The 21,166-nt window shown below is 34.2% G+C and overlaps 2 protein-coding genes across 2 annotated transcripts; both read right to left on the minus strand.

The window, feature by feature from the left end:
- Positions 1-2,053: 2,053 nt before the first annotated feature.
- LOC110642389 (uncharacterized) lies at positions 2,054-3,834 on the minus strand. The gene has a single exon (XM_058147356.1). The coding sequence runs from the start codon at positions 3,115-3,117 to the stop codon at positions 2,194-2,196; it is 924 nt and encodes a 307-aa protein (XP_058003339.1). The 5' UTR covers positions 3,118-3,834; the 3' UTR covers positions 2,054-2,193.
- A 3,341-nt stretch (positions 3,835-7,175) lies between these two features.
- LOC110642391 (uncharacterized) lies at positions 7,176-11,289 on the minus strand. Its single transcript, XM_021794433.2, has 4 exons — positions 11,062-11,289; positions 10,830-10,931; positions 9,515-9,675; positions 7,176-7,461 (listed from the first exon to the last, which is right to left on the minus strand). Exons 1-4 carry the CDS (start codon positions 11,156-11,158, stop codon positions 7,354-7,356), a joined length of 468 nt encoding a protein of 155 aa, XP_021650125.2. The 5' UTR covers positions 11,159-11,289; the 3' UTR covers positions 7,176-7,353.
- Between the last annotated feature and the right edge of the window lie 9,877 nt (positions 11,290-21,166).

Genomic DNA, 21,166 nt, shown 5'->3' on the forward strand with positions numbered 1-21,166 from the left:
TTAAAAAAAAATTCGAAATATAAAATGAAAAGGTTTTATCCATACATAACCCATCTAAATTCTACGTTCACTCACCAATATATATTATCTTTGATAAGATATTATCAGATGAACACCAAGAAGATAATATTTGTTTAATTGTTTTTTCTTTAAATGATAATTTATCAGTCATGTTTTTAAAAATTATAATGAATATAAAAACACATTAAAGATTCATAAACAATATATATATTTTGTTTTTATGTCATGCGAGAATAATAATTTTGTGAAAATGTGTTGAACTGAGCCTTATCTCTACCTCAAAAATTAATTCGAAAAAAACGATTTGTCTAAGTCTTATATCTATTATAATTACTTTATTTCAAATTAATGCGGGATAATATACTCATCAAGTTCAAATATAAATATCTGAAACATGAAATTTATATTTAAATATATTTACAAGTGGTCTAATATTAAAGAAAGGTAAACTCTTTCCTTATTGAATCATCTGGGCATGTGGAGCTGAAGCATCGCCAAAGAAGCGAACAAGGTAATTGATATGCTTGCTAATTTGGCTGTTGATTCTGACATGAGAGAACACCTGCCTCATAATTCTCCTGTTGAAGTTTTAAATTTATTGTACTGGGATTTGCAGGCTTGTTAGTTCTTAATGAGTTTATTTTTTGTGTTAAAAAAATTAATAATTATTTTATATTAGAATATGATGATATGATTATGATACTAATACTAACTCAAATTCTCTTATTCGTGTCATGTTCAATAGGGTGTGTAGTTAGTTGCAATTTAGAAATTGCTAAAAATTAAAATTTGAATTGAAATTTTAGTTAGATTTGATTTAATTTCTTAATGTTTCAATTTTGATTAATTTGATACAATTTCAATTTGAATTTCAATTCTTGATCCAATCATATTGTTTCTATGAAAAGTTATTCTATGAAAAGTTATACCTAAATTATCATTTAAACTTTAAAATTTGATTAATAATATATAATATATTATATGATATGTCTTTTAATTATTTTTCAATTATATAACTTTTGATTATATTATAAAATATATATAATTTAGGATTAAATATATCATATCATATAATAATAAAATATATAATATTATAAGGTAATTTATTGTTTTTATATTTAGAGTTATTAAGAAAACAAAAGATAAAGAAATAAAAAATAATATATATATATATATATATATATATATATATATATATATATATAATATATAAAATTGGTTCTTGGTTTGATTTCAATTGATATGGATTCAATAAGATTTTAATAATGTTATGATTCAATTCTTAATAATGAAAAATTAAACGAATTAAAACAAAAAAAAATAAATTCAATTCAATACAATTCTTCGATTAAATTCAATGACCTTGACGGACATTCCTAATGTTCAATATCCATTTAGCAGTAGAGGGCACATAAGAAGAATTAAAGAAAGAAGGAAAATGTATCTACCAAAAAAAAAAAAAAAAGAAAAAACAAAGAAGGAAAAAAAGCCCAGATTATTACCCCAATTATCCACACAAGAAAACTGCCAATTGACTCTAGAAAAAGGGTTTGGCATGGATGCTTCATAATGAGTTCACCCCTTCCTTTATTGCACCACTCAAGCTTTTTGATACCAACCAGTAACTTTTTCTTGTATGTTTTGGATAGCCATGTGCATCTTCTTCACAACTCATTATTCGAAACTTATCTTAATAATTATTTAATTTCAAATTCACTAGGCTCCACATTCCTCACATAATCCTTTCAATAGATTCTCTCTCCACCCTCATCATCCTTCTTTCTTTCTTTTTTAACATATGAAAGTAGATTGATAGTCATATTCTTTAAGAATGTTAATTGTGAAAAATTTCAAATTTTTAGTAAGAATTTTCATCAAGATGATGAAATTTATAGAGATCAAGAAAAAAGTCAGAGAGGCTTGCTATTAAAACATCAAAAGATCAAGAAAGGGTACAAGAATATGATGGAATATATATATATATATATATAGCAGCTGAAATATCATGGCACTTAATTAACGTACGCAGCCATTGAATAATCTACAAGTTAAAAGATGATAACCTGACATCAAAATTCAGAGAATATATTAGGAAAGAAGAGAGAATTAATACATTACAAAATCAAGAAAGAGCAGAAGGAAACAATAATAGCCTGCCAAAACTTATTCTCATCAGCAGCAAATGGTGCATTTAATCAATCCATTTTCGTTGCACTCAGGGCATCTAATAATATGCACTTGATCATTCTCCCCATCATTGAGGACCTTGCGACTTCCATTGCAATTGAAGCAAACTACAAACCTTTTGTTGCCACAGCCAGCACAAGGGCTATTAGACAGGACTTTTGGTATCCCTTCCAAGAGCTTCTTTAGCTTCCCTAGCTCGTGCAAGCTAACCACGTCATCAGCTCCCCCTATGTATCTTCCCTTGATGAAAAGCCTTGGAGGGATCACTCTCCCACCTAATATCTTCCATAGTTCTTCCCTATATTCCAAGTGCATCGAAACATCCCTCTCGCAGAACTCAACTTTGAAACTTTCCAGCAAAAACAGAACTGTGTGGCAGTCCTCAAATGTCTTTCTTATACTTCTTAAACTTGTTGTGTACAGAATTACAGACTCGCTTCCTTCAGGAGGACATTTCTCTTCAAAATGTGAAAGAGATGGATATTCTTCAGCACCCATCTCAGCTTCATTAGCAGTATCATACTCCATGGTGATCTCTGAGGAGACTGGGGACTCCAAATTATCTATGGCGTGCACTTTGTCATCGAACACTGTAAAGGGTGTAATTTTCTCCTTGTCGCAAAAATGGAGTTCTGATTCAGTTTCTTCATCTTTTAGTTCTGTGAAATTTTCCGATACACCAATGTTGCACGTTATAGCTTGTGGGAGATTGTTTATCTTGTGATCTTCTTGTATGTAAACTGGTGGAATTTGTACTTTCTGATTGGAGAACTTGTCTGTGGAGCCCAGGTGAGAAACCAGACCAGGTTTGAGTGTGTGTATAGATGGAATGAGCCTCAATTTCTTCAGGAATCTTCCCTTCATTGATTTCATGTCTTGTGTTTGCCTACTCAAAAAACTGGATGGCATGTGATCAGAAGCAGCATTTGATCAGGGGAAGAAATTAGTAGAGGGAATGAGCAGGTTAAGGAGGCTTCTCTTTCGGTTTCCAATGGCTGAGAAGTGAAAGACTGAAAAAGCTCCCTGTTGGTTGCTTTTTAAAGTTATGAATTGATCACATCATCGATTTTTTTTTTGTGGGGGGTGGGGGGTGGTTGTGGTGGGGGTTGTGTGCGTGGTGTCCATGGTGATTCCCCACCCTATTTGAGTGCACTGACCCCTTGACCAACAATTTTTGGTGCCCTATGAAGGTACGAGGGTAAGACCTGAAAGATGGTGTGAATGAGGCGTGCTTTTTCATTTCAAAACGACTGAGACACCCCCTCATGATTTACTATGTCCTTGATGCCTTGATGAGGCAGAGTTTGATTGGTGGTGTAGAACCAATGGAATGGCCTCTAAAGGAGCTGAGCTGAATCAATGCAGACAAGGCGTGCCAAAGGTCAAGGTCCAATACCAAAAATGAAAAAGCAGCTTTGAGCGATTGGACTTTACCTTTATCACCTATTTATTTATTTTTATAATTCTCCATACATGAACCCTTTGGGACGTCAATCATGTTTACCAAATCGAGTGAGTCCCACATGTCGACGGGACTACGATAAGATTGGAGGAAATATCTTGGTTATAACAAATCTGTGCTAACACTTTGCTTGAAATTGCATGGAATAGTTCAAGACTCATTAGGTAGATATTGAGTTTATGTTCATGATACGCATACTCAACTCAACTAAGTCTTTATCTCAAAAATTTGGGATCGTCTATATAGATTCGCTTTCTCCACTCTAAACGATTTTGAGTTAAATCCTCAGAGATGTGTAATACTTCTAGGTCATATTGTATTACTCTCCTCCAAGTTAATTTAGGTCTATCCCTTTTTTTTCTTTCTATCATCTAACCTAATGTGCTCTACTTGTCTAACTGGAGCCTCCGTATGTCTACGCTTCACATGACCAAACCAATTCAATCTCCCTTCTCTCAACTTATCTTCAGTTGGCACCATTCTTACCTTGTCTCTAATACTCTCATTACGGACTTTATCTAGTCTAGTATGGCCACTCATCCACCTTAACATTCTCATCTCTGTAACTCTTATCTTAGACGTATACGACTCTTTCAGTGCCCAACACTCACTACCATATAACATAGCCGGTCGTATGGCTGTACAGTAAAATTTTCCTTTCAACTTATTGGGAATCTTACGATCACATAAACTCCTGTGGCACGTCTCCACTTCAACCATCCGGCTTTAATCCTATGATTAACATCCTCCTCACATCCCCCATCTACTTAGAGGACTGAGCCTAGATATTTAAAGTGATTACTTTGGGACAGTACCACTCCATTCAAATTAACTCCTTCCCTATCACCAGTTTGGCTTTCACTGAACTTGCAATGCATATATTCTGTTTTCGTTCTACTTAACTTAAAACCCTTTGACTCTAGAGTACTTCTCCAAAGCTCTAGCTTTATATAAACTCCTTCTCGTGTCTCATCTATCAGAACAATATCATCCACAAACATCATGCACCAAGGAATACTCTCTTGTATATGTTTCGTCAATTCATCTAAAACTAATGCAAAAAGGTAAGGGCTTATGGCTGATCCTTGGTGTAATCCAATTGAGATTGGAAAATCTCTTGTGTCTCCTCCCATTGTCCGCACAATAGTAGTTGCTCCTTCATACATATCTTTCAACACTTGTATGTATCTAATAGATAACCTCTTTTGTTCTAACACATTCCATAAGACATTTCTTGGAACACTATCATAAGCCTTCTCCAAATTAATAAAAACCATGTGTAGATCTTTCTTCACATCTCTATATTTCTCCATCAAGCTTCTAATGAGAAAGATCGCTTCCATAGTTGAACGACCAGGCAAGAAACCAAATTGATTGAGAGAGATAGAAGTATCATGACGTAGTCGATGCTCCACAACTCTCTCATACAACTTCATAGTATGACTTATGAGTTTAATTCTCTTATAGTTTGAGCAACTCTGCATGTCTCCCTTATTTTTAAAAATAGGTACTAAAATACTCCTCCTCCATTCATCAGGCATTTTCTTTGAGTTTAGAATCTTATTAAATAATTTAGTTAACCATGCCACTCCCATATCTCCCAAACACTTCCACACTTCAATTGGTATTTCATCGGGTCCACAGGCTTTACCCATTTTCATTCTTTTAAGTGCTTTCTTTACTTCTAAAGATCTAATCATTCTAGTAAAATTCACATTCTTTTCTATTGTTCTATAATTTATATTCACGCTATTACAATTTTGACTATTATTAAAGAGATCGTTAAAATAATTTCTCCATCTTTCTTTAATGTCCTTATCTTTCACCAACACTTTTCCTTCTTTATCTTTAATGCACCTAACTTGATTGAGATCTTGACATTTTCTTTCTCTCCTCCTTGCTAATCTATAAATATCTTTCTCTCCTTCTTTAGTTCCAAGTTTCTCATATAACTTTTCAAAGGCCTGTGCTCTTGCTTGACTAACTGCCTTTTTTACCTCTTCTTTGCTATCTTGTACTGTTCATATGCCTCATTATTATCACATTTAGGTAATTTTTTATACTATTCTCTTTTTCTCTTCACTGCCTTTTGTACTTTCTCATTCCACCACCATCTCTCTTTTGAGGGTGGTCCATGTCCTTTAGACTCTCCAAGTACTTTTCTAGCTACTTCTCTAATCTTTGATGCCATTTGTATCCACATATCATTGGCCTCCATATCCAGCTTCCATATTTCGGACTCGAGAAGCTCATTTTTGAACTTCACTTGCTTTACTCTTTTGAACTCTCACCACTTTGTTCGAGCTACACTGTTTCTTCTGACCTTATTTGAATTGTTCCTAAACTTGACATCTAAGACCACCAACCGATGTTGACTTGTTAAAGCCTCTCCTGGAATGACCTTGCAATCCTTGCATAGAGCTCTATTTGTCTTCCTGGTTAAGAGAAAGTCGATTTGGTTTCTATGTTGCCCACTTTTGAAAGTCACTAAATGTGACTCTCTTTTTATAAAGTAGGTAATTGCTAGTATTAGGTCGTATGCCGTAGCAAAATCCAGGATGCTTTTTTCCTCCTTATTTCGCCTGCCAAAACCAAAACCTCCATGAACATTCTCATAACCTTGTCTATCACTTCCTACATGTCCATTCAAATCTCCACCAATGAAAACATTCTCTTCATTCAGTATGCTTTGCATTAAATTATCCATATCTTCCCAAAACCTTTATTTACTCTCACTGTCTAGTCCTATTTGTTGGGCATAAGCACTAACTATATTTATTGTTTCTCCTTCTAGTACTAGATTTACTAGTATAATTCTATCTCTTACTCTTTTCACAGCTATTACTGTGTCTTTCAATATCTTGTCTATGATTATGCCCACTCCGTTCTTGTTTCTCTTATTTCCGGTAAACCACAGTTTGTACCCTGAATTACCCACTTCCTTACTTTTCTCTCCTACCTATTTAGTCTCCTGAATGCAAGCAATATTCACCATTCTCCTTTCCAAGGTATCCATAAGCTCCATTAATTTTCCTGTAAGTAATCCAACATTCCAAGTACCAACCCCGATCCTCCTCTTATCCTGCTCCTTCCTAATTAGTCTCCTTCTATGATAATGTTCATGATACGCATAAATATATTAATTTCCAAGTTATACTTTTTAGCATCTGCAACTATATGGGAAAGCAATCCATAAATCAAATCCCTTATGCAAATCCGTATCAAAGCACACGGCACAATCCAATATAATAGGGTGACAGTCTTTCAAGCGAGTACAGGGATCAATACTCCCTCGTGTTCTCACATCTGATTTATGATCCTACTCCAATAGGCAAACAGATATCCACACCAGACATTTGATCATTAAAGGATCACTGCCAACTACTGTACGCTTTTGCTCTCCCACCTACCTTAATGCAGGAGGATACTTTCAAATTGACATATAGACGGCCATTATCATGCAATCATACCATATGTTAAGGGGAGAAAGAATGGACATTTACAGTAGATCCTCAATAAAAGTAACCACTGCATTAGTCCTAATCTCATGAAAGCTTAAGATTCACATATTACACAACAAACTGTAGCAATAAAGGTAAAGTAGCAGCAAGGTACAAGATATAGAGATTTCTTTGTACATGCTATTTCCATGGTGATAATAGACTCAGCAAATCTTCAGGTGCTTAACTATCTGCAACGGGTGATGCCAACCCAATACTGAAGTCAAATCCAATGCAAGTTAGTTCATGGTTTTTACCATCATACATCTTCATCTTAAGAGAGTATGAACCCTGCAGAAACCAATAATGATTAGGGACATGAATCAAGGTAGATCAAAGTAAATTCATTCCTTTTCTTTGATGACAAACACAACTATATTGCATCAAACATTTTAAAACTCATAGTCTGTATATCCAAATATAGCACATATTGCTGACAAACTAAGGTCAATTGAAAAGTCTACAGGTAAACACAATGTTGAATATATCTGCTAAGGAGTTGTACAAGTAAACTTTGGAACCCACAACTATTTGAAGACCAATAGTCAATAACTTATTTATGTAGTAAACTAAAGATGGACCAGAGAATATAGAATAACAAAGCAAGATTTATAGTATTCTGTCCTAGGCCTTTCTCTGTTATTAGTGTTCAATTTATTAGAGGGAGAAAATATAAGGAAGTTCAGGGTATAGGAATTATAAGAGGAAAAGCAGGTTTAGCAGGAGGATCAATCCATCAATAAAACTAAAATTAGGAGTCCGATTTCTGTTGATATGAGAAACTAGGAGGCCAGCCGTGCTTCTTGAAGAAGGATAAGCACAGCTGAAACATCTATTCATCTATGATTGCAGGCAAGATATGAAATTTGCAAAAATAGCTATCGTTTAGTGCTTTCATATAAAGGATCAAATACAAGACTCACAAAGAATATGAAGAGAAGTAGCTAGTCCATGATTGATTGAGTCTTGTACTGATGAAAAAGATGTATCTTCTACCAGCCATTTGACTTTCGAAAGTAATGGTGAGCTCTATGCATCTTAAGCCAAAAGAGGCCATTAAACCAACCAAGCTATTTCTTTCTGCCATTGTTTTGATCAGGAAAAGAAAGTGAAAAAGGATGGAAAGGATTTTTTGGCAAGGGATACTTGACAGGTAAAATTAACACACCAATCTTAAGGGATCCATCCTCCAGCTTATATTGGTTTTCACTCTCGAGAAACCATGCCTCTATCCTGGCCTTATGAATTATTTGCCCAAGGTTCCAAGAAATTTAAACAGCTGACAAAGACCTGAATATAAGAACCTCCTGAGCAGTTTACGTCACAACCTATTTTCTAACAGGATTACAGTATCAAGGCACACCAAGCCTAAAATCCTTCAGCACTAGATAACAGCTAAACAATTGCAATAGTTTGCTGACACTCACAGCTCCGGTTGTTGCACCATGGAGGGATGGGGATTTAGTGAATTAAGGCAGATCTGAGTTTATTCTTAGTTCTTAATACGCCAGACTTCCTTGTTGAAGAAATTGTTTTATAGCTGCTTAATTATAAGTACAATTTTATACACCAATCAGCGAACAACGAGCACATAATATATGTACGTGTGTATGTATCATAACCATACATATGTGTGTGTGTGTGTGTGTGTGTGTGTGTGTCCCCATGAGTGTGAATCAAATCAACAATCTCTAAGTAGCACAACTCATCAGGAGGTTGATAAATTAACTAAAAGCAACAACCATGCATCATAAAAAATTTAATAATGGGCGGTTCATTTCAAGGTAACAATTTAAGCAACTACAGCTCTGTTTAGTTAGTGGAAAATATTTTCCTTCACTTTCCAGTATTTGATATGCATATTTTATTGGTTAAAGACAAACTAAGAAATGGTCACAGCTAGTCGTCACCATTGGCCTGAGAACACCATGATTAACCCCTTTTTGGTGTATTTTCTCTCCTATTCGACTAATAATGGAAATGGAAAAAATATCAAGTTTTAGGTCAGTCAGAGAAATATCAAGGTTTTCTTTATTGAAAGAAAATAATTTCCTCTCCAATCTACTTCAAATGCTAGATAATTTTTAGCAGATTTTCAGTGTTACACCCAAATAGCACAAAACAAATCATATCTCAGAAAAGTGTTATAAATAAAATAGCTTTTCCAAAGAAAAATTATTTCCTCGAAATGACAAATCCTATTTTGCAGCGATCCAATGTGCTTTTCAAATGAGGTAGTGTCTAGTGCTTGGTTAGTCCAGATAGAGTTCTAAGCTTAATTTTTTTAGCAATTTTCAATCCACATAATAATTTCATATGTGAACATTTTGTATGAGTGACTTACTGGTGGAGTGAATCCTGGTAAAACTTGTGAGTGGGACACTAAGAAATCACCATCAGACACAGGGCAGGATGTCTCTTCGCAAAGGTCATGAGTCTCACTATGAATGTGCCATCCGAAGTATGCAACGTCAATCACCAATTTGCCTCCAGAGATTGCTTCATCTGCATCCAGCATTGTGGCAAAGTGGCAAAACACAGCTAGTGTCATAACTTAAAACACCAGTATTGGTAAGATACAATGGAATGATAAATGTAAAATAGTAAAATATAAAGGTCGTTCTGTTCCTATGTTTGGTTGCACAAATAAAAGAAAATGAATGTAATAGTTTTTGTTTCGACTTTTAATTTATTTGGCAGTGGTTGTAGTGGTGGCAACAAAACAGCAATTGTGGCATCTGGGTGGTGGTGGTGATTGTGATGGCTGTGCAGGGAAGGGGTGAGAGTTGTGTTGGTGGGAAAAGTAAAAATGAGTAATAAAGTGATTATATAAATTTTTGTAAGTACTATATCACATTACAACTTCTATTACATTATATTAAATAAAACCTAAATGCATGAGCACTTAAAACTTGTATTTATTTGTTAAAAATGCTATTACCTTTCTCTAATAGCATTATCATAAAGCAACAACAACTAGCAATCTTTCAATAAAAAAAGAAAGACTTGCAATTACAGTTAAAAAGGGTTTATGATAATAACATAATAATATGTTTCTTTTTCTCAAGTACATATTCTTGATGGATTAGCAAGTTCTCACTACCTTGTTTTTTAGGTCATCCTAACAAGAAACATTGACTTCCATATATGTGCATACATATTCAAGTACTACAGACTATGTTGCCACATTAACTGATTATTCTATCAAATAAATGAAAACATAGATATAAGAATTTTATCCTGCTCTGATGAGGAATCTGTGCCCCATCCTGAATCCAACAAGGAATTCCTGCCACCAAAGGTAGCAGACGGCCAATTTCCATTCATATGGAGACAAAAAAGCCATAGGTGCTACCATATTCATTACACAGACGCATAGTTTCATTTAGAACATTTTTAAAGTGTATATACATGTGTTTGTGATTGTGTGTGTGTGTGTGTGTGTGTGTGACACTAATAAAACACTTACCAAAGCAATTATTTCAAGAACAAAAAGAATGATAAGCAGTTCACATAATTCACGAAGAGAAAGCCAATTCCACATTATCAAATTAAAATAAAACATAGCAATATCAAGTAAAGTATCCCCAGCTACTGTTTTAGGATAATCTATAAAATCACAAGAAAACCAAGTCAACAATCATTACAAAACAATCAACCTGTGGTTGCAGAGATACTGAAGGTAGCTGGCTGCCCTCTAGCAACTGGATTCGGCGATATCTCCACTGCTTTCACCTTAACATCATAATCAGTTTTCCCATCTGTATCAGCCATAAAAAAAAGGTTAAACAAAATTACAAATATTGCAAATTTCTCTTTGACGATAATCACTGAGAGATAAACTGAAAAATTACAAAAATAAGGTTTTCAGGGTTTATCAGAGAGACTCACTGCAATACTTGACATCGGTGGCTTGGGCAAAAGGCAAGATCAGAGTAATCGATAAAAGGAAGATGGATGCAATCGCCTTGCAGTGAATCATCTCCATGGATACAGGCGCAGCTCTAGGGTTTCCAAACCGCAGAATTTAGGGGATTTTTTCGATTGATTTGAGAGAGAAAATGGGATTTGAATTGAAATTGTTTCGGTGGAGCTTGTTTTATGATGAGTAAAAGATACAAAAATGGGAACCGTCATGGGTGATTATTCCGTGCTTCGTCCACCAGCAACTGCATGTGATCGATTCTTTTGGATAAAACGGTCCCACTAATTGGACGGTCTGGATACGTTGTGTTATTGATTAGTACATGATGTTGGTCAATGGTAGTTGGAGGGAGAACGTTTGTTGCAAGATATCTAATATAGTATTATTTGTTGGTATTTCCCCAATATTTTACGAAAAGGACAATTTTTAAGAAAATCCCTTATTTTTAACAGAATTTCTAGAAGGCCCCAGTTAATACTAGGCTTAATTAGGGAAAAAAGACAACTTAAACTTCGTTTTCTTTTTATTGAATTCTATTCATAACTACCAATTGATCTGTTTATTTTTACAATTATCATTGTTAACTAATAAATCATTTCATTCCTAATTATCTTTGGTAACTAATAAAGCAAACAGAATGAGTGTCGGTAAATAATTAAAAAAGTTTATGAATCTCTGTCATACTATGAAAATATGAGTTTGTGTAGAATATCAAGATTTTGTTCAATAACAGTTTTTAAAGTAGTATTTAATATTTTGATCATAGTTAAAATATTACCTCTCTTATTTATATTATTTCGTGACATGATATTTATAAAAGTATTTAAAGAATGAGGGAATAGTTATTAAAAAGCTTATAACTTTTAAAGGTGAAGAGAGTATTTTAATAATGATCAATAAGATGATATCACTATTTTTATATTTAATAACTAATTTCAATAGTTATTTTTACTGAATACTTTTGATTTAAATTACTATATAAACTACTAACTACTAATAATTATATCTAACAGCAAATAGTTAGTAAAATAATTGATAACTACTAAAATAGTTAACAGCTACTAGAATAATTAATATTATCAAATAGGGTTTAATACTTATTAAAAGTATAAGACGGCATGCAAACAGAGATATGCCAATAGTATGAGGGTTGGTTTATGGAAAATTCAAACAAGAGTATAAGGGTTGATTTATGGAAAATTCAAATAAGTCCCTCGGGTGTCTCCCCACCAATGTACAAAATAAAAACCCATGACACCCACTTGACACTCAAAAGCTAAGAAGCACTCTCTCAACCCTTAGCAAATCTCGCCGCCCTCAACATTCTCAACCTTCAATACTTTCAACCCTCAACAAGGCAAGTTACATTGTTAAGTTTTAAAATGATGCTTATTTATTTATTTATTTATTTATTTTCAGTGTAATCCAATTGAGTGTATGTAAATTGCAGAGAGAATAGATAGTGTTGCAAATTCGTTGACACTGCTGGTGGAGGGACCTACATATAGAAAAGAATACACTTGGGGACCAAGGGAGAATTTTGAATTTTAAACATACTGACCCTGCTACAGTGTAGCGTAATTCGCCCTTTTTTTTTTCAATACTTCACTGTACTAATTTCAAGTTAAATTTCTTCTACTTTACACAATCATAAAAATAATGGGAGTATCTTAGGTTACCTTTATTAGAATGTAATGTGATTTAATATAATTAATTAAGTAATATAATTTTAATATTTAATTTATTTATAATATTAATAATAAGAGATAATAGTTATAATAATTAGTAGTCGAGTGATAATGGTAACTAAATAGTGGTAACTAAATAGTGGTAGTGACAATAATGGTTAGGTGATAATAGTACAAGGTGAGGTAATGATGATTGTTGAGGTCAGATGGTGATGAGATTGATTAAATAGTGATAACGATAGTCAAGTGGGAGAGTTGTTAATAGCTATGGTGGTATGAGGATGGTGGTGATAGTGGTGATAAAATGATGATCGTAGTCTAATACAACGTTGACAATAAATGAAGACAATTAAAATAAATAATTATGATTACATTTAATCATTACGTTATTTTAAATATAATTGATTATAATTATCATTTTATTACATTATTTTTTTAATATTATCAAACAATATAACAATTTAATAACAATTGAATTACAATATTAATTACTTCATATCAAATATGACCAAAATTCATTATATTATAGTTTTTAAAAATTTAATTGAAGTAGCTCTACAAAATAAAAATGAAATAATTGAAAGTTGCAACACCTAACTGCTAAAAACCACATAAATTTAAGAATAATTTTTTTAATTAGCCCTTAATATTAATACAAATTAATTATTAGTAATTAAGATGAAGGCAATATTTATTATTTTTTAAGGCTGTATTTAATATTTATACAATATGTCTAAGACTAAATTTATAACACCCATAATTTTTAAATAATTATTTTATATATAAATATTAATATTTTATTATATTAAAATTATGAAAATTTATTTGGAATTTTTATGAATTTTAAAAATTGGGTTTGATTTTCTTACGACAATAAGTTTTATTGATTTTTTTAAAAAAAATTAATTTAAAGATCACGTGTCAAAACTAAAAATATATTTAAACTCCAAAAGTCTTTTTGAATTTTTTGAATTTTTTTTGGAATTTTCGAGCCTTATTTTAGTCCCAAGTTAGAGTAAAAATTTAATTTTGGATATCTTAAATCAAACTGGCCAATCAAACTGAATTGGATGGGGCCGATTGAATCGAATCGGCCCATTTTTCCTTCTTCTTTCTTCCTTCTCGTGCACGCCTGACACTTTGTAACACCCCGCACCCGGTCTACAGTATAGTTGAGTGAGGCGTGCTACATTCGATGCCAGAGCTCCCCATTTTATCCTGTCTTATACCGTATTAATTTAATTATATTATTTTACGTATAGAAATTTTTTTTTTATTTTTTTATCCCATTTTATTTTTATGGAGATCCAAACAGAGTCTCCTCTATTTTTAATTATTGCATGGCGGGTTTTACAGTTACCTGTTAAAACAATTTATAACCATTTCATTTATTCATTCATCACATCATATCTTATTTGCTCATATAAATTTTTCAAGAAAAATAAAATAACTCATTTAATTCATATAGAGTCAGGTACAATATTTACAATTTATATACAATCCAAAATTATTTACATCATTTAATTACATATAATACCAAAATGTAAAATCTAGATATACATGAGCCTACCAAAATGACTGATGAGGTGACAATCTACACTGTAGCAGATCTGCTCAAGTCCTGTCTAGGCTTTATTGCAGCTGTGGTGGGTCTTCTGTACCTACGCGATGGAAAAACAACGCGCTAAGCATAACGCTTAGTGGTGCATAAATAAGGAAAAAATAACTAAACAATTTAAAATAATTATTTTAAGTATAACCTCATAAAGTAACATACAATTATATGAATTTACAGTCTTTTTACTTATTAATCAAACTTTGAAAGCAATTAAATTAATCGGGATCTTTTTATTCATGTAATTTATATTCGGTCTTATATAATTTATATTAATTATTCTCTCATGTACTTGTTTGAATTTAAAATTTTATTTCTCATAACTGTGCCTAAGTAACCTATGGCAGACTATAAAGATTGGATACTCGGGAGTATACCAGTTAGACATCTGTATATCTACCCAGTACACAACGGTCATGTCAGGCACAAGGCCAACGGACAAATATAAGTCAGTAATAATGAAAATTGGTACTATGGCCATCGTGCAGGCATAAAGCCAGTAGAATAATCATCTTAGACATATGTTGTCTGTCAATAATTATCCCTATGGGCAGTACTGCAATCTGTAGTCTCTAATTGGTATACCAATCAATCCAAGCTGTATAAATGAGTCTAGGTGTACTTTGGACATAATAGTATCTACAATTTCATTAATTCGTGTTATTTTTATGCTTAACAATTTATTCTAATTCATTTCATCTCATATGCCTTGTTATTTTATGGACCTTTCTCAAGGTCCAAATTTAGTGTCTTCAATTCATCTAACTAATTGGCAGAGATGTGGCCACTGTTTAGCTATACTTCCTTCATGGAAGTTGTCCCTCTATGTCTTGTCTTTGTTTTCCTTTTTAAATCATGTCATTTCAAGTTTTAGAACTCAAGTTATGGTCAAATAACCATAATTGATTCACTATCTCTTTCTGGATCCAGAATTAGGCAGATTCTAGAGTCTATCTTGGTCTAATTAATTGGACCTGTTATAGTAATTTTTGGGCTTAAGGTTCTTCATAGAAGTTATTACCCTATGTCTTATAGTTACTCAAAAATTTTAATTACAATTTTTCAAGGTTTTTAGAATTAATTATAGCCAAATCACTGGCCTGGACTCATGTACCCTGTGTCTTTAGGGTCCATGTTCAGGTCAGTAGCTTTGACTTTCATTTCAGGGTTCTTACATTCAAAATTTGAGGCAATCTCTAAATAAACATTGGAACCTTGTTTCTTAGGTTTTTAGAACAGTTGGGCTCTTCCCAATTAGAGTTTCCTAGTGGGAGATATGACTTAAAGACTGTTCTGGGGTCAAGTGTAGTTTGGTCAAACTCAAGGTTTTGATGTGCTAAATTTTTGTAATCATTTGACCTAGTTCTTTTGGGTTCTGGGTTTTAGTCAAAAAACTAATATTATAGACCTATGTCTTATAAAAAGTTTTCCATTGGTTTCATTGCATTTGGATTTTTATAAACCAAGTTATGGCCATTTTTCTAAAACTGGTCCGGTGGTCTATGTCCAAGAAATTCTGGGCAGAATTGATTCTAGTCAGTTTGGTGACCTAAATTAGGTAAGTAATTTCATTTTGTTAGAGGCATTTATGGGCTTTGTGTTCTCAATGAGAGTTGTATTTCTATGTCTAAGCTTTCCAATGGTATAAAATTCAGGTCATTTGAACCTGTCTAGAGGGAGTTATGGTCAAATGAACATGTATTGTTCATTTGGTCAATTTTTTGGACTCAGGATTTGGTAAGCCGGATTGGAACAGTAATTAGATCAAGATTTGAATAGAATTTGGGCATGATTTCTTCATGAAAAATGGAGTGTTTTGAGTCTAGTTTCACCTCCAATTGGTCTCATACCAATTGAAATCACACACTTTCAGTTATAGCTCAAAAAACACACTGGACTCATAGGTCCGAATTTCCTGCAAAGAACATACACTCCCTATATTCATTCCTCCTTACTCTCAAACTACAATTTGTCATTCATAACACTTAATTATTCAACAATCAATCTCAATAAGTCAATCTCTAACAATTACACAAAAGCCCTAAATTTATGATCAAACCCTAATTCAATATTTTCAAATAAAGCATACACCCATGCAAGTCAATTCCCAACATATTAAACTTCATTAGTCAACTTCCCTAACCAATTTAAAACTATCAAACCATCAATTTCATTCTTATTCTAGGGCTATCGAAATTTAGTAACTTCATATCCTCATGAATCTCTTTTGATTTCATGTCAATTTAACTTAATTTAGCATGTTTTTCATGCTTATGAAAGGAATAAGAATGGTTTGGTGCACTAACCTCACTTGGTGACTTGACAACTTCACTTTTACCCCTTCCTTTTACTACCAATGGCTTCCTTATGAGGTGAAGAGTAATTTTTGTGAAGGCCAATTAGGGTTTTAGGGGGAGAAAAGGGAAGAAATCAAGCTAAAAAGGATAAAAATGGTGGGGGAGGATAGATAGGTGGTTCGGCCATGGGAGCTTTGGAGAAGAAGATGACTTTTTTTTTTTTAATTGATTTTCATCTCTTATAAATGTAATCTTATCCCTTCTTTTGTATTTGTTTAATTCCTATTGGTCAACAATTTTTTTTAATGATGTCATATGACATCATAAATATAAAGTAATAATTTTTATTTCTTTTCTTTTCTTATTTTCTTATTTTCTTTTACAAAATTTATCATTTAAATTTATTTTTGGTATTTTTAATCTATTTTATTTCAATCGACATTTTGGTCAAATTTTAACTCTGGGGTTAAAATGACCAGAATGCCCTTCATTGGACTTACCGGGTTATATTTGTCTGTACCAATTTACTAAATTTTCTTAAATTTTTCTTGGCATTTTTAGTGCCTTTTAAACCTCCTAAAGCCTTTAATTTAGTCTTATTATTTATCTTATAGGGTTTTCCTACGAATATGGGATTGGCAACTGTCTCTGCATTTGCTTCCCAGTAAGGTTACCCATCGCCGCAGCCCCCGGCTCGTTTAACCTAGTTGCACTTCACTTCTTTTATTTTTCCTTGATTTTTCTTAATATTTATTCAGTCAATTTATGCCTCCACCCTAGTTTAACTGTAGTTCCAGACATCCTAGATGTCCAGACAGACGTTTGTCACCAGAACAGTAGAATATACGGACTACCTAAAGTGAGGGCGCTACACACTTCCTCTCCCTCTCTCATTTCTCTCTCTTCTCTCCTCCCCTCGCCGGCCAATCATCGTCCCTCCCTCCCCAACTCACCGGCACCCCTCTAGCACCCCTCCCCACAGCCGGCTGTTACTCCGGTGGCCGAAAAATCGAGCTTGAAACCTCCCTCACATTGTGCCTGCCTTTTCGATTTCCCGACCAAAATCCTGATACTTCAGCTACTAATCGGACTGGGTCTTATCCCAAACCTCTTCCACTCCTCAAGAGCTTTCCATAGACACTAAGTACACCCAATTCCATTAAGCGATTTGTCTAATTTTTACTCGAGAAGTTTTAGCTCATTTTTACTTTTGGGCTAAATTTCTCTCAAACCGAGAACCCCACGAAAATTTCGAGAGTACCGCTGTGCTCTACTCGACGAGAGCTTCGCAACTATATGAATTTCAAAATTTTTTGACACCAAAATTTTGGTGAGTCCCTTGAACTTCACAATGTTTTTTCTAGTTGCAAATGAGCTTAATTAATTTTTTAACAATTTTACTCTAACCCCTGGTGTTATGGGCTTCGTGTAGGTACTTTCGTTTCATAGAAATTCGATTGTTGCTCAGGTTTGCATTTTTGGGCAGGACAGATAGGCTGTAGGAACAACTTCCGATTTAGGTTGAAGTTATAGTCTACCCCAACATTTCAGACACTCCGGACACATTTCAAGTGTCAGATTTGGCATAGGTAAACCCAAACCCTAAGTGGTGAATTTAGAATAAAAACCTATAAAATATTCGTGGGTAGCTAGAAAATTATAAATCCTTTTGTATTAGCTTCATAATATTGTTAAGGATCATGGGGCAGAATTTTAGAAATTTTAGAGCTTTTTTGAATGATTTATAATAAAATGATAGTTATAGGGACTAAAATATAATTTTTAAAAATTGTGAGTATTGACTGCTTTGGAGGGCTTCGGAGGGGCCATATGATGATGATGAGATGTGGATGTGGGATTTGTGTATTAGAAGTATTATTTGGCTCATTTTGCAAGTTAGGTAGGTCCTAGGTAAAGGAGAAACTCCGTTGGATTTTCGGCAAAACTTAAGAATTATCCTTTGATTCTTTGAAGTTTTGTTTGAATAAATATTGATAAAATTTTTTATATAATGTTTAGGTGAGCCGGGCCAGTCTTCATCCTCGACCCAGTAGCCGCAGTAATTTTTTAAGTACAGTGAGTAGATATTGATTTTATTTATGATTTCAATATTATTATATTCAAAGTATGCTCATGCATCATTTATACATATATGTATATAGTAAACATTAGGCACGCTTTATATTGCATTTGTTCTTGATGATATTGCTGAGATTGTTATTTTATGGCGATCTGGAGTTGTGTGTGTGAGTGGGTGTGTATATAGATATGGACAGGACGGGTAGACATGACTAGAGCTTGACTCGCTGGGACTCGATCCTTATTGTGGATAAGTTGGGGTAGGCACGACTTTGAGTTGATCTCGCTGGCCCCCGCATTTGGTTATTAAGAGAAAGTCTAGCTTTGAGTTGATCTCACTGGCAGAGCTTGGACTAAGACAGCTATATAGGGGATCAGCTTCCATATATATATATATATGTTGAGCATGGATATGACACATAGGTGTGTGAGTGGTTCAGGTTGCTTTTAATGTGATTACGACGTGTCCTGTTTGAACTGTGTGAAGGTGTTGCATTCATTCTTAGGGATGCACTAGACTTAGGTAGTTATAGAAATTGTATGTAAAATCAATATCTTACTCTATGAGTCGAATGCTCACTCCTGTTCACTCATTTTTCCAGGTTACAAGAGAGCTTATTTCTTGTGTCTAACCTATTTCCTATTTCGCAGGTCTATTAGCTGTTATTTCCATATTTTGTATTGTTAAATTTGAATTCTAGACCTCCGCATGTGTAGAACTATTTTACTTAGCTTGAGATTGTAAAATTAATTATTCTAGAATTGTAAACTTATTAATACATGTATGTGGAATGAGTGGATGTATGATCATGTTAGATGAGGGATTGGACTTCCATTTGATCTTATATTGAGTTGTTAATGACTATGAGAGAGAGTTGAGCTCCCCATATATATGTATATAGTGATCACATATCAAGTGAGCTCAAAACTCCCCGTTGGATGGTCCAGTTTACGGTCAAACTCTGTCTAGTTGATTTCTTGAAAATGGGCTTATATATAGGCTTCAAGGTTGGGCTAATGAACAGTAAGCTTACTACGGGCTTTGGAGGCCTTATGCCAACCCAAGTCCTATTGTTGGTCCGGCCCATAATTTAGGTCGTGATAATAATGGTATCAGAGCTTAGGCTTCAAATTCATGGGAAATACATGTCTAAGGCCTTAAGAAGAGTTTGATTAGGAGTCACATGCAGAGTATAGGGTCCATGTTCATATTTGCACTATCATCCTTGCATCTAGTTTTTGCCTTGTATACCTATGTGTGATTATGAGTTTGTAGAGCTATGTAGCATGCTATTTTGGATTTTTGTGGGTTAATACTGCTAATTTTAAGAAAATGCATAGAAGTAGAAAAAGCTGTCACAGCGCTAGAACGAAAAGTGCTGGACAAGGTGTCGGCATAGGATAAGGCGCCTGCCCCATATAGGCGGGGCAGGAGACCTAGAGCTACTCAAGTAGAAGAGTAGTAGCCACCAGTTCAGGAACAATCTTTCATGGCCCAGGGTCCTATGGATCTAATGGCAGCTACTTTAGCTAGTCTGCAAAGGACTATTGATATGATGGCACAGTACATGGTCCACCCTCCACTACAACAACAGCCCACAAAACCAAGAGTAGAACCCTACAAGCAAGTTATAAATTTCAAGAAATTAGTGCCTGATACTTATGACGTGACAGATGATGCCTACAGATTTTTAGACTCCTACAAATAGGCAGGGATGGAGTTGCAGTTAATTATAAGAGGTTAATAGAATGCGTGCAACATGTATTAGGGCCCGTCCCTAGACAATGGATGTCCGACTATGTGTTTCCCAGCATTGAGGGGTTATCTTGGACGCAGTTTGTGGAATTACTTATCAGCAGATTCATACCAGAAAGCTTCAAAGACCAAAAGCTGTGGGCCTTTAAGGCCTTAAAGCAAAATGGTAGATCTGTGGATGAGTATGCTTTAGAATTTTTAGAGCTGAGTAGGTATGCCCCTACAGCCATGGCTATAGAAAGCATGAAGGTAAAGAGATTCCTAAAGGGGCTAGACAAGAAGTTTGCAAATTTGGTTATACTGTCAGATCAATCCTTTGATGTAGTGGTGGACAAGGCCAGACAAATTGAAATTAGCTACATGGGAGATGAAGGAAGCAGAGTAAAGAAAAACCTAGCTAAAGGGTCATCCAGTTTTCCACAGGTGCACACCATGGGTGGCAGCCAGAGCCACTACAGCAGAAGGATTAGGGGAAATAAGAAACCAGGCCACAAATATAGGGGCAGGGGATTCAGGCTAGGTTATGGTTCAAGCAGTGGTCAGAGTTTAGGCTACAGGAGTTCTGGGTCTGATTCAGGTTCTTCCTTGGCGCCATGCACACAATGTGGCAGATCACACCTAGGTCCTTATTTGATG

The sequence above is a fragment of the Hevea brasiliensis genome, chromosome 5 (assembly GCF_030052815.1).
Source record: "Hevea brasiliensis isolate MT/VB/25A 57/8 chromosome 5, ASM3005281v1, whole genome shotgun sequence".
Taxonomy (NCBI): Eukaryota; Viridiplantae; Streptophyta; class Magnoliopsida; order Malpighiales; family Euphorbiaceae; genus Hevea; species Hevea brasiliensis.